Source organism: Suncus etruscus, chromosome 10 (genome assembly GCF_024139225.1).
Source record: "Suncus etruscus isolate mSunEtr1 chromosome 10, mSunEtr1.pri.cur, whole genome shotgun sequence".
Taxonomy (NCBI): domain Eukaryota; kingdom Metazoa; phylum Chordata; class Mammalia; order Eulipotyphla; family Soricidae; genus Suncus; species Suncus etruscus.
The window spans coordinates 50,621,184-50,634,364 of NC_064857.1; the positions used below are offsets into that span (position 1 = coordinate 50,621,184).

Below are 13,181 nucleotides of genomic sequence, written 5' to 3' on the forward strand. Positions count from 1 at the left end.
TTTGAACCACAATCAGTAGTATTCAGGGTTATTCCTAGCTCTGCACTCAGAAATCACTGCAGACTCTGAGGTCTATATGGGCTGCTGGGGATTGAACCCAGGTATGCTTTGTACTGTCTCTTTGTTCTCTGCTTTTGCTAAGAAGCTGGCTTTTCGAAGGTTACAAAACTTTTATTTATTTATTTATTTTTTATTGTAAGAATTTATTCAAGAGACAAAATTGATTAACATATTGAGGTAAACTGACATAACATAATATAGTAACATAACATAATTAATATAATACATGTAAGTCAAAGACAAAACTTTTATTTTTATTTATATATAAATATAGATATGTTGTATATAAATATAAATATATATATGTTTTGTTTTGTTTTGTTTTTTGTTTTTGGGCCACACCCGGTGATGCTCAGGGGTTACTCCTGGCTGTCTGCTCAGAAATAGCTCCTGGCAGGCACGGGGGACCATATGGGACACTGGGATTCAAACCAACCACCTTAGGTCCTGGATCGGCTGCTTGCAAGGCAAAGGACGCTGTGCTATCTCTCCGAGCCCTCTTCAGTTTTTTTCATCTTCTTCAGCCACACCTAGTGATGGTTTAGAGCACTTTTGGTGATTCTTAGAGGACTATATATGCTATGGATTGAATTTAGGTCTCTGCAAGCCAAACATGTGCCCTAGTTCATTGCTTTTTGTCTCTCCCTTTCCCTTTTATTTATTTATTTATTTATTTATTTATTTATTTATTTATTTATTTATTTTTTTGGGGGCCACACCCAGTGACACTCAGAGGTTACTCCTGGCTATGTGCTCAGAAATCACTCCTGGGTTGGGGGACCATATGGGACGCTGGGGGATTGAATCATAGTCCATCCTAGACTAGCACGTGCAAGGCTGATGCCTTATGCCCTGTGCCACCGTTTTAATATTTTTTGAGGGATGGGTGGGAGCTACTTGGGGACCATGTGGGATGCCGGGGGATTGAACTGCTGTCCGTCCTAGGCATGGGCAAGACAGATAGATGCCTTACCGCTTGTGCCACTGCTCCGGCCCCAATTTTATTTTGATTTTGGCCTGGCCAACCATGCAGTTCCAGAGATCTAACTTGGGTTCTTGGAGCTGAAGAGAGTACAGTGGGAATGGGATACTTGCTTTGTACATAGCCAGAGTTTGATCCCTTGCCCCTTAGATGGTCCCTTTGACCCTGCCAAGAGTGATCTTTCATTACACAGCCCAGAGTAAGCCCTGAACACAGCCTGGTATGGCCCAGAAATAAAAAAAAGAAAAGAAAAAAGAAAAGAAAACTCAGGGCTTCAGTATAGAGTTTATACATCACTTTTCGTCTTTCCTTACCCTCCCCTCCCCTCCACTTATCCTCTACTTCTCATCTTTTTAAAATTTATTATGGGTTGCTGGAGCGATAACATTGGGGAGGGTGTTTGTTTTTCATGCAGCCATCTTGGGTTCCATCCCTGGCATCCCATATGTTTCCCCTAGATGCCAGGAAGTAATACCTGAGCCCTGCCAGGTATGGCCCCAAAACAAAACTAAATTTATTATGGGGTGACATGTCATTTGCTGCTTCTCTTATCAGTTATTTTCTGCCTCAGTTAAATTTGTTGATTCTCTTTCTCTTTTTTTTTTTTTGGGGGGGGGGTCACACCCGGCAGCTCAGGGGTTACTCCTGGCTCTACACTCAGAAATCGCTCCTGGCAGGCACAGGGAACCATATGGGATGCTGGGATTCGAACCACCATCCTTCTGCATGAAAGGCAAATGCCTTACCTTCATGCTATCTCTCTGAACCCCCCCCCCCCCTTTTTTTTTTTGGTTTTTGATTTTTGGGTCACACCCGGCAGCACTCAGGAGCTACTTCTGGCTCTATGCTCAGAAATCCATGCTCAGGGGATCATATGGGATGCCGGGATTCAAACCACCGTCCTTCTGCATGCAAGGCAAATGCCTTACCTCCATGCTATCTCTCCGGCCCTTGTTGATTCTTTTTCCTGCTTTTCATTTGAGAAAGACATTTGAAGTTTTATTTATTTATTTTTATTTGTTTTGTTTTTGGGCCACACCTGGAGGTACTCAGGGGTTACTGCTGGCTCTGTGCTCAGAAATCGCTCCTGGCAGGCTGGGGGGTGGGGTACCATATGGGATGCCAGAGATTGAATCCAGGCCCGCCTCATTGCCTGTATGCAAGACAAACACCATACCATTGTGCTATCACTCTGGCCCCACATTTGTAGCTTTAATAAATATGTATGTATATTTAATTTGTGTTGTATTTTGTTTTAGGGTACTGCCCAATGATGCTCTGTGCTTACTGTTAGCTCTATACTCAGGAATTACTCCTGGCAGATTTAGGAAACCATATGAGATGCTGGGTATCAAACCGAGATTGGCCCCGTGCAAGGCAAATACCCTACTTACTGTTCTGTTATTGCTCTTACTTTCTGTAATATTACTCTGGCATTTCTAATAGTTTCTTTCTTTCTTTCTTTCTTTCTTTCTTTCTTTCTTTCTTTCTTTCCTTTCTTTCCTTTCTTTCTTTCTTTCTTTTCTTTCTTTCTTCTTTCTTTCTTTCTTCCTTCCTTCCTTCCTTCCTTCCTTCCTTCCTTCCTTCCTTCCTTCCTTCCTTCCTTCCTTCCTTCCTTCCTTCCTTTCCTTTCCCTTTCCCTTTCCCTTTCCCTTTCCCTTTCCCTTTCCTTTCCCTTTCCTTTCCTCCCTCCTTCCTTCCTTCCTTTTTGCGACATACCTAGCAGCACTGGGTGGTTTGCTACTGTTAATGTCCAGACTTTGTAATTCTAGGGATTAAACCCAGGCATTCTGTTTGCATAGCCCAAGTCAAATACCTCATAGTTTTCTCTAATTTCTTTGAATGTGTTGTCATTGGTCAAAACTTTTTTTTCCCCCCACATCTGGCTGTGCTTAGTGCTGATTACTTGCTCTGCACTCATGGATGATGTCTGCCATGCTTAAGGACCATATGAGATGCTGGGGATGAAACCTGGGCTGGCTGCATATAAGGCAAATTTGCCACTTGCTGTACTGTCACTTTGGCCCCTCTAGATTCATAACATTTAGGCCTCTTAGTTTTCAAAAAGACTGAACAAACCTAATCAGAAACAGAAGGAATATTGTCATGTGTGCTGAGGTCGAGTTTGCAGTGGTCTGGGGTATGGGGTTGCTCATATACCATGTAGGAAATAGGGACTAGGTTCTCTCTCTCTTACTAGGAAAACCATGTACTGGGTTTTGAATCTGGGCCTCATGAATGCAACGCATGTGCTCAGTTCATGAAGCTACCTCCTCAGCCTTCCTTTGTACTTTATAAAGTTAACTAAAGGAATGGGATAAATGGGATGGTAATATTTTATTTTCCTGTAATTAAGATCTTAGAATATCAGGGGCCTAAGAGATAGCACGGAGGCAAGGCGTTTGCCTTGCATGCAGGTCGGTGGTTCGAATCCTGGCATCCCATATGGTCCCTTGAGCCTGCCAGGAGCGATTTCTGAGCAGAGCCAGGAGTAACCCCTGATCACTGCTGGGTGTGACCCAAAAACCAAAGCAAACAAACAAACAAACAAAAAAAACCAAAAAACTTAGAATCTTAGAGGTTTTTTTTTTTTTTTTTTTTTTTGGATTTTTGGGCCACACCGGGCGGTGCTCAGGGTTACTCCTGGCTGTCTGCTCAGAAATAGCTCCTGGCAGGCACGGGGGACCATATGGAACACCGGGATTCGAACCAACCACCTTTGGTCCTGGACCGGCTGCTTGCAAGGCAAACGCCGCTGTGCTATCTCTCCGGGGGCCCCCCCCCCCTTTTTTTTTTTTTTTGGAGAATCTTAGAGGTTTTATATATATATAACTTTAACTTTGACTGTCACCTGTATTTTTTTTGGGGTGGGGGGGCACACCCGGCGGTGCTCAGGGGTTACTCCTGGCTGTCTGCTCAGAAATAGCTCCTGGCAGGCACGGGGGACCATATGGGACACCGGGATTCGAACCAACGACCTTTGGTCCTGGATCGGCTGCTTGCAAGGCAAACACCGCTGTGCTATCTCTCTGGGCCCTGTCACCTGTATTTGATGCAATAAATCTTTGACTTGCTTTGTCAGTCTGTGTAATAATAGCATTGAAACTTTTGGGGTCTGTATCCAGCAGCTCAAATTACTCCTGGCCTATATGTACTCAGAAATTACTCCTAGCAGTCTTGGAGGACTGTTTAGGATGCCGGGGATCTAACACAAATGCCTTCCCTGTTGTGCTGTCTATCGCCCCAGCCCCTTATGAAACATTTTTATGAATAGAAACTTTCTAAGTATGTTCTGTGGAAATGTGGCCAAAGTGTTATTAGAGTACATTGGTTCTATACTCTGTTTTAACTATTATTCTTTTAATCTATTAGGACACCTCGTCCAGTCATTGTTGAGCCTATGGAGCAATTTGATGATGAAGATGGCTTGCCAGAGAAGTTGATGCAGAAAACTCAACAATATCATAAGTAAGATTTTATTAGATAAATGTATTCAGGGTGCTTATCTAGTGTCACATTGGTTAGTAAGTATTAGCTTTTGAGTGTTCGTTTTAATCATATAGTCCAGTTTATAAATACGACATTGTCTACATTGAGTACTGATATTTTTTCTTACATGATCAAACCATTACTCTTAAACTTTATAACTGAGCAAGGATATAACTCATAAAAGGTCAATAATGTAGAGAAAGTGAAATCTGTGTATTATGAAATGCTTACTTTAGTAGATGTAAGTTGAAAGAAAAGTAGGAGGGAGGGCCGGGCGGTGGCGCTAAAGGTAAGGTGCCTGCCTTGCCTGCGCTAACTTTGGACGGACCGCGGTTCGATCCCCCGTGTCCCATATGGTCCCCCAAGCCAGGAGCAACTTCTGAGCATATAGCCAGGAGTAACCCCTGAGCGTTACCGGGTGTGGCCCAAAAACCAAAAAAAAAAAAAAAAAAAAAGTAGGAGGGAAAGAAAAAATAAAAGTGGTAAGGAGGATCTTAGTTAAGCTGGCAGAATAAGTACTCCTAGATGAAAAGTGAAAAATTTGGTTATTTACAAAAGTTGCATGTTTTTTTCCTTGTTGGCGTTTTCATGTAGTGTGTTGCAAATATTTGTATTGGGTACACTTTTTTTTTTTAACAATCTCTTGTTTAATGGTAAGAGTAACGCGTTTTGGGGGGCTACAGCAATAATATACCAGTAAGGCGTTTGTCTTGTTTTTTTTTTTTTTTTTTTTTTTGGTTTTTGGGCCACACCCGGTGACGCTCAGGGGTTACTCCTGGCTATGCGCTCAGAAGTCGCTCCTGGCTTGGGGGACCATATGGGACGCCGGGGGATCGAACCGCGGTCCGTCTCCTAGGCTAGCGCAGGTAAGGCAGGCACCTTACCTCGAGCGCCACCGCCCGGCCCCTTGTCTTGTTTTTTTGTTTGTTTGTTTGTTTTTGTTTTTTGGGCCACACCCGGTGGTGCTCAAGGGCCCCAGGCGTTTGTCTTAAATGCAGCCTTAACTGGGTTCACTCCCTGACACCCTTCTTGGGCCCCTGAGACAGCCAGGAGTAATTCCTGAATAATTTGGGGCTGGGTTTGACCCAAAACAAAAACAACAAATAAAGAATGACATTTTGCAGGCATGAATTTGACAGATATTTAAATGCCTTTGTAATTGGTGGTAGTTTAGGTACAGTTCTATTATAACTTTGAATTGTCTTCATTCATGATGCAAATATATTATTAGTGGTGTAGATACTCAGTAATTAGTGAAACAAAGATAATAAAGTGGTTATTTTTTTTTTTTTTTTTTTTTTTTTTTTTTTGGTTTTTGGGTCACACCAGGCAGTGCTCAGGGGTTATTCCTGGCTCCAGGCTCAGAAATTGCTCCTGGCAGGCACGGGGGACCATATGGGACGCCGGGATTCGAACCGATGACCTCCTGCATGAAAGGCAAACACTTTACCTCCATGCTATCTCTCCGGCCCCATAAAGTGGTTATTAATTTGTGGTAGGTTCCCTTTTTGGGGGACAATTTTGTTGTCATTATTGTTATTTTTATTTTTTGTTTTGTTTTGGGCCACACCTGGTGACGCTCAGGGGTTACTCTTGGCTATGCGCTCAGAAATCACTCCTGGCTTGGGGAACCATATGGGACACTGGGTGATAGAACCGTGGTCAGTCTTAGGTTAGCACGTGCAAGGCAGATGCCTTACTGCTGCACCACTGCTCCGGCCCTATTATTATTATTGAATTAATATGTTTATTTAAGCACCATGATTATAAACATGTTTGTAGTTGAATTTCAGTTATAAAAAAGAACACCCTCCTTCACCAGCACAACCTTCCCACCACCAATGCTCCCCATTTTCCTCCTCCCCAACCTCCTGCCTATAATCAAGACAGGCACTCTTATTTCTCTCACTCACTACCTTTTTGATTGGGAGGGGCCATACCCAGCAATGCTCAGTTACTCCTGGCTTCTGGCTTTGCACTAAGGAATCACTCCTGGCAATGATCAAGGGTACAGAGATCAAATCCAGATTTCCTACATGCAAAGCTTGTGCTTCAACCCTTTCAGCTCTCTCTGCCCAGTGTTCACAAAAAGGAGAAAATATGGGCCCAAAGAGATAGCACAACAGCGTTTGCCTTGCAAGCAGCCCATCCAGGACCAAAGGTGGTTGGTTCGGCTGGGTGTGGCCCAAAAACCAAAAAAAAAAGGAGAAAATATCCAAACTTCTTTTTCAGGAATTATTGAATACCTAAATTATAGCTTTTTTGGGTTTTGGTTTTTGGGTCACACCCGGCAGGGCACAGGGGTTATTCCTGGCAGGCATGGTGAACCATATGGAATGCGGGGATTCAAACCACCGTCTATCCTGGATTGACTGCATGCAAGGCAAATGCCCTACGGTTGTGCTGTCACTGGCCCTATAACTAACTTTTTGACTATACTCATAAATATCTTAAAAGTGTTTTGTTTTCACTCTAGTCCCATCAGTACATTTTTTTTTTGGTTTTTTTTTTTTTTTTTTTTTGGCCACACCCCGCGGTGCTCAGGGGTTACTCCTGGCTGTCTTCTCAGAAATAGCTCCTAGCAGGCACGGGTGACCATATGGGACACCGGGATTCTAACCAACCACCTTAGGTCCTGGTTCGGCTGCTTGCAAGGCAAACGCCGCTGTGCTATCTCTCCGGGCCCTACTTTTTCTTTTTTAATGTTTTATTTTTATTTATTTTATTATTTTGGGCCATAACCGGCGGTGCTCAGTGGTTACTCTTGACTCTGCGCTTAGAAATCGCTCCTGGCAGGCTCAGGGGACCAGATGGGATCCAGGTAGTCGAATCCCATCAGTCCCCGGTCGCATGCAAGGCATGCAAAGCAAAAACACTACCACTGTTTTTTGGCTGTTTGATGATCTTTAGAGGTTACTCCTGACTGTCCTCAGGGATCATTCGTGGTGGTACTTTGGTACCCCTATGGAATTGGGATTAAACCCAGGTTGTCCTCTTGTGAGGCAAATGTCCTACCTGCTATATTGTGACTCTGGCCCAAATATTTTGTTTTGGGACCACACCTGCCCCTTGAGGTTAATACAATCCTAGGAACTGACTCCAGGATACCAATCATGTGTTTCACTATGATGAGCTATCTTCCCAGCCAGGATTAATTCTATGCTGTGGAAGTTATGATATGCATGGAAAATTGAAGAATTTCTTTGATTTTCATGTACATTCAGATGTCTTTATTTGTAAGAAATTAATTTTTGTCATTTGTGTTTTGTTTGGTTTTTTGGTTTTGGGGCCAGAACCTATGATACTCAGCGGTTACTCCCTGACTATGCGCTCAGAAATCAATCCTGGCTTGGGGCACAGTATGGGACACTGGGATCTAACTGAGATCCGTCCTGGGTCAGCTGTGTTCAAGGCAAACGGCCTACCGATGTGCTATCGCTCCGGATACCCAAATAATCTTAAACGAAAGCTCTATATGTGACCGTGAAAGTTTTTCAACCTGATTGATTGCTCATCCTGTGTAATGTCTGAGCAATAAAAGGTGCGTAACACTACGGATATCAAGAAGGCATCTGCTTCATAAAACATACAGACCCCCCCCTCTGGGGGGTGCATCTTACAGTACTAAAAATAAGGTATACTTCAACAAAGTGCTGGGCATAATGTACATACTTAATTTTATATCTTCAATGAATAATGAAACATATGACAAATAATGGGGCTGCCTTGCATGCGGCTGATCCAGGCTGGACCTCGGTTCAGTCCCTGGCATCCCATATGGTGCCCCAAGCCAGGATTGATTTCTGAGGACATAATCAGGAGTAACCCCTGAGCGTCACTGGGTGTGGCCTGACCCCCCCCCCCCCACCAAAAACAAAGAGATTTGATTGTTGCAGTGACTTTTATTTTTTCTTGTTTTCTTTGTCTAAAAACTATGTGTCTTACGGTCAGGTGCATCTTATAGAGTTAAAAATATGACAGTTAATATTTTAAAAATTAAATTTTTTTTAACCGAATCAATTGAGATTTATAATTACAAGTTGTTCTTGGTTGAGTTCCTTTTATACAATATTCCAACACCTATCGCTTCATCACTGTACATCCTGTCACCAGTATTCATGTCCTTAACATGAAGATCTGACAAAGCAAGAGAAATAATTGTTAAAAAGCCACAGCTACGGGCCCGGAGAGATAGCACAGTGGCCTTTGCCTTGCAAGCAGATGATCCAGGACCAAAGGTGGTTGGTTCGAATTCCGGTGTCCCCTATGGTCCCCTGTGCCTGCCAGGAGCTATTTCTGAGCAGACAGCCAGGAGTAACCCCTGAGCAGCGCTGGGTGTGGCCCAAAAAACAAACAAACAAAAAAACCACAGCTATGTGCCCGGAGAGATAGCACAGCAGCATTTGCCTTGCAAGCAGCTGATCCAGGACCAAAGGTGGTTGGTTCGAATCCCGGTGTCCCATATGGTCCCCCTTGCCTGCCAGGAGCTATTTCTGAGCAGACAGCCAGGAGTAACCCCTGAGCACCGCCAGGTGTGGCCCAAAAACCAAAAAAAAACAAAACAAAACAAAAACTACACAGCTACAGTAAATTTGTTTTTTGTGTTTTGATTTAACTAGTTTAATGTGACACATAATGTTCAGGAACTCTTAGTGCTTTATATTATTAGTTCTTAAAGTTACTTTGATTATAAATTATGGGGCCAGAGAGACAGCACAGAGGTATGACTTGCACGCAGCTGATTCAAACAGATGGTGGTTCTAATCCCGGCATTCCGTATGGTCCCTCGTGACTGCCAGGAGCTTATTTCTGAGCAAAGAGCCAGGAGTAACCCCTGAGCACCACCGGGTATGACCCAAAAACAACCCCCAAAAGAAGTTACTTTATATAATTTTCTTTCTTTTTCTTTTTTTTATACAACTTTCTAATAAGATGTCATTATATAACAATCTGAAATAATTATTATTGAGAATAATTATGAAAATATGATTATTATGATTATGAAATAAATTGATCTTTGCTTTTTGGGTCATACATGCACGGTGATGTTACTCCTGGCTCTGCACTCAGAAATCGCTCCTGACAGGCTAAGCTGTGTGTAGTGAAACAGTGTATTTTCAGTGCTATCGCTCAGTGCTGTGTTCCTTCAATAATTCTTTTCAAGAATTTCTTTTTTTTTTTTAATAATTTTTTTGTGATGTTTCAAGAATTTCTTTAACACACCAGAGAGATAGTTGTGCTGGTGAGGCACTTGTGTTTGGTCCCTGATTTGATTCCTAAGACTGTATGATTCTCTGGCCTCTGAGCTTAAAAAAAAACAGGATGTTGCCCATAGAGCAAAAGTTAAAACTTTTAGAGGAAAAAAAATACTCTGTATAGAATTTAGTGTATATGTTGTAGGCTACTTTATCTAATTGCTACATTAAGACCAGAAAATGTCTTATTGGAAGTGATCACTCAGCTTTGAATGCTGATTTCCAAAATTTGGGCTTTTATATTCTGTATGATAATATTTGCAAAAGTACTTGCTTAACACAGTGCTCTGAATATTGTTATTTGCTTGGCAAATAGTAGCTTTTATTTTTTCTTTTGTTTTATCGCCATTATTTGAACTTGCAATTTTAAATGAAAAAATAGGGAAAGAGAACAGCCACCACGATTTGCTCAACCTGGGACATTTGAATTTGAGTATGCATCTCGATGGAAGGCTCTCGATGAAATGGAGAAGCAGCAGCGTGAACAGGTTGATAGAAACATAAGAGAAGCCAAAGAGAAGCTGGAGGCAGAAATGGAAGCAGCTAGGCATGAACACCAGTTAATGCTTATGAGACAAGGTAAAAATGCATTTTCACTTAGATGTTATATAATTTTTACTTTTCTTTTTTTTTTTTTTTTGGTTTTTGGGCTCCTGGCAGGCACGGGGGACCATATGGGACACTGGGATTCGAACCAACCACCTTAGGTTCTGGATCAGCTGCTTGCAAGGCAAACGCTGCTGTGCTATCTCTCTGGGCCCTAATTTTTACTTTTCATGAGTTATGTATTACTACTGTATTTGCATATTCTGAATTTCTGATAGTTGGAATGTTCATAGATGTTTTAGCGACAGCAATATTCTTTTCCAATTAAACTTTATAATTAAGGGATTATGAAAGCCTCTTTGTTAATCGCTACTAGCAGGCTCGGGGTACTATATGGGATGCTGGGGATCAAACCTGGGTCCATCTCAGGTCAGCTGAGTGCAAGGCAAACACCCTGCTACTGTGCTATTGCTCTGATCTCCTTATTTAAAATCATTATTACACAACCTTGCACAAAATACAAAGTGCATAACTTGCTATAAATTGGAAAGCACACTATTTTTCCTTTTTGGGGGGTGTTTGGGCCACACTAGTGACTTTCAGGGGTTACTCCTGGCTATGCACACAGAAATTCCTCCTGGGGACCACATGGGATGCCAGGGATCGAATCTAGGTCCTCCTGGCTCAGCGACCTGCAAGGCAAAAATGCCTCACTTCTTTTTTTTTTTTTTTGGTTTTTGGGCCACACCCGGCGGTGCTCAGGGGATACTCCTGGCTGTCTGCTCAGAAATAGCTCCTGGCAGGCACGGGGGACCATATGGGACACTGGGATTCGAACCAACCACCTTTGGTCCTGGATCGGCTGCTTGCAAGGCAAATGCCGCTGGGCTATCTCTCAGGGCCCAAAAAAATGCCTCACTTCTGCGCTATTGCTATGGCCCCTAAAGCACACAGTTTTCAAAGATACTAAGATTTTTAGCATTTGTGAAGGATCTTTTTTTTTTTTTTTTTTTTTTTTTAGTTTTTGGGTCACACCAGGCATTGATCTCAGGGATTACTCCTGGCTCTACGCTCAGAAATCGCTCCTGGCAGGCTCGTAGGACCATACGGGATGTCAGGATTCAAACCACTATGTGTCCTGGTTTGGCTGCATGCAAGGCAAATGCCCTACCCCTGTGCTATCTCTTCGGGTCCTTGTGAAGGATTTTTTTTTAAAGTTATAACACTTGAAATGTTTGATTCTGCTCCTGTGTAAGACAGATTGTATGTTTTACTCTATTGTGGAACCTTTATTTGTTGTTGTTGTTGTTGTTGTTGTTATTTTTGGTTCATACCTGACAGTGATTAGGGGTTACTCCGGCTCTAGGCTCAGAAATTGCTCCTGGCAGGCTCAGGGGACCATATGGGATACCGGGAAATCGAACCTTCTGTATGCAAGGCAAACACCTTATCTCCATCCTATCTCTCCGGCCCCTAGGAACCTTTATTGATAAGAAATTAAAGATTGGGGCCTGCGAGGTGGCGCTAGAGGTAAGGTGTCTGCCTTGCAAGCGCTAGCCAGGGAAAGACCGCTGTTCGATCTCCCAGTGTCCCATATGGTCCTCCCAAGCCAGGGGCAATTTCTGAGCGATTAGCCAGGAGTAACCCCTGAGCATCAAATGGGTGTGGTTCGAAAAACCAAGAAAAAAAAAAGAAATTAAAGATTAGTAAATATAGGAGCCCCCCACCCACCATCCCATACTCTTGGCAAACTCAGGGAACTCTCCTGATGGTTCCGTGAATCAAATCTGAGCAGCTACTTGAAAGGCAAAACACCCTACCCCACTATATTACCCCCAGGCCTTGCTACCTTTTAATAATGAACTCTGCATCATCTTCCTTCTTAAGGTAATTACTCGGTACTGGAGGAGTCCTATGATAATTATGATGAAAGACGCTATGTAGTTCTTAACCTAAGAACGAATTTTTTTTATTAACATCGGCTGCTAAAAATAGGAGATTTTTTTTTTTTAAATACTGCAGTGCATTGGTGCAGCAGTTGGGTATTTGCCTTGCACGCGCCTGACCCAGGATGGACCACGTTTCGATTACCCAGTGTCCCATATGGTCCCTCAAACCAGGAGCGATTTCTGACCATGTACATAGCCAGGAGTAACCCCTAGGAGTCACCAGGTGTGGCCCAAAACCAAAAATAAAATAAAATAAAATTGCAAGAAGGGCCTGGACCAGATAGCACAGCAGTAGGGCATTTGCCTTGCACATAGCCAACCCTGATGAACCTCGGGTTTGATCCCTGTCCAGCCATATGTTCCCCGGAGCCTGCAGGGGCTATTTCTTTTTTCTTTTTTTTTTTTTTTTGTGGTTTTTGGGTCACACCCGGCAGTGCTCAGGGGTTACTCCTGGCTCCATGCTCAGAAATTGCTCCTGGCAGGCACGGGGGACCATATGGGATGCTGGGATTTGAACCGATGACCTTCTGCATGAAAGGCAAACGCCTTACCTCCATGCGATCGCTCCGGCCCCAAGGGGGCGATTTCTGAGAGCAGAACCAGGAGTAACCCCTGAGCACCACCATATCTGAACCAAAAAAACAAATATATACATACATACATACATACATACATACATACACACATACACACACATTCATGCATACTGTAAGAGGGGCCAGAGAAATAGATAGCTCAGCAATAGGGCTTTTGCCTTGCACACAACCTACCAAGGTCGGACCTGGGTTCAATTCCTGGCATACCATGTCCTTTGGGCCTGCCAAGTGTGATTTCTGAGCACAAAGCCAGGAATAACCCCTGAGCATTGCAAGGTGTGGCCCTCCCCCTCAAAAAAAAAAT

The 13,181-nt window shown here is 43.1% G+C and overlaps 1 protein-coding gene across 1 annotated transcript in view; it reads left to right on the forward strand.

Moving 5' to 3' along the window:
- PSPC1 (paraspeckle component 1) overlaps positions 1-13,181 on the forward strand; it is a 64,969-nt gene that overhangs the window by 18,653 nt on the left and 33,135 nt on the right. Inside the window, exons 3-4 of the mRNA XM_049782568.1 lie at positions 4,415-4,510; positions 10,169-10,365. Coding sequence (XP_049638525.1) covers positions 4,415-4,510; positions 10,169-10,365 — 293 coding nt within the window. The remainder of the gene's footprint in view (positions 1-4,414; positions 4,511-10,168; positions 10,366-13,181) is intronic.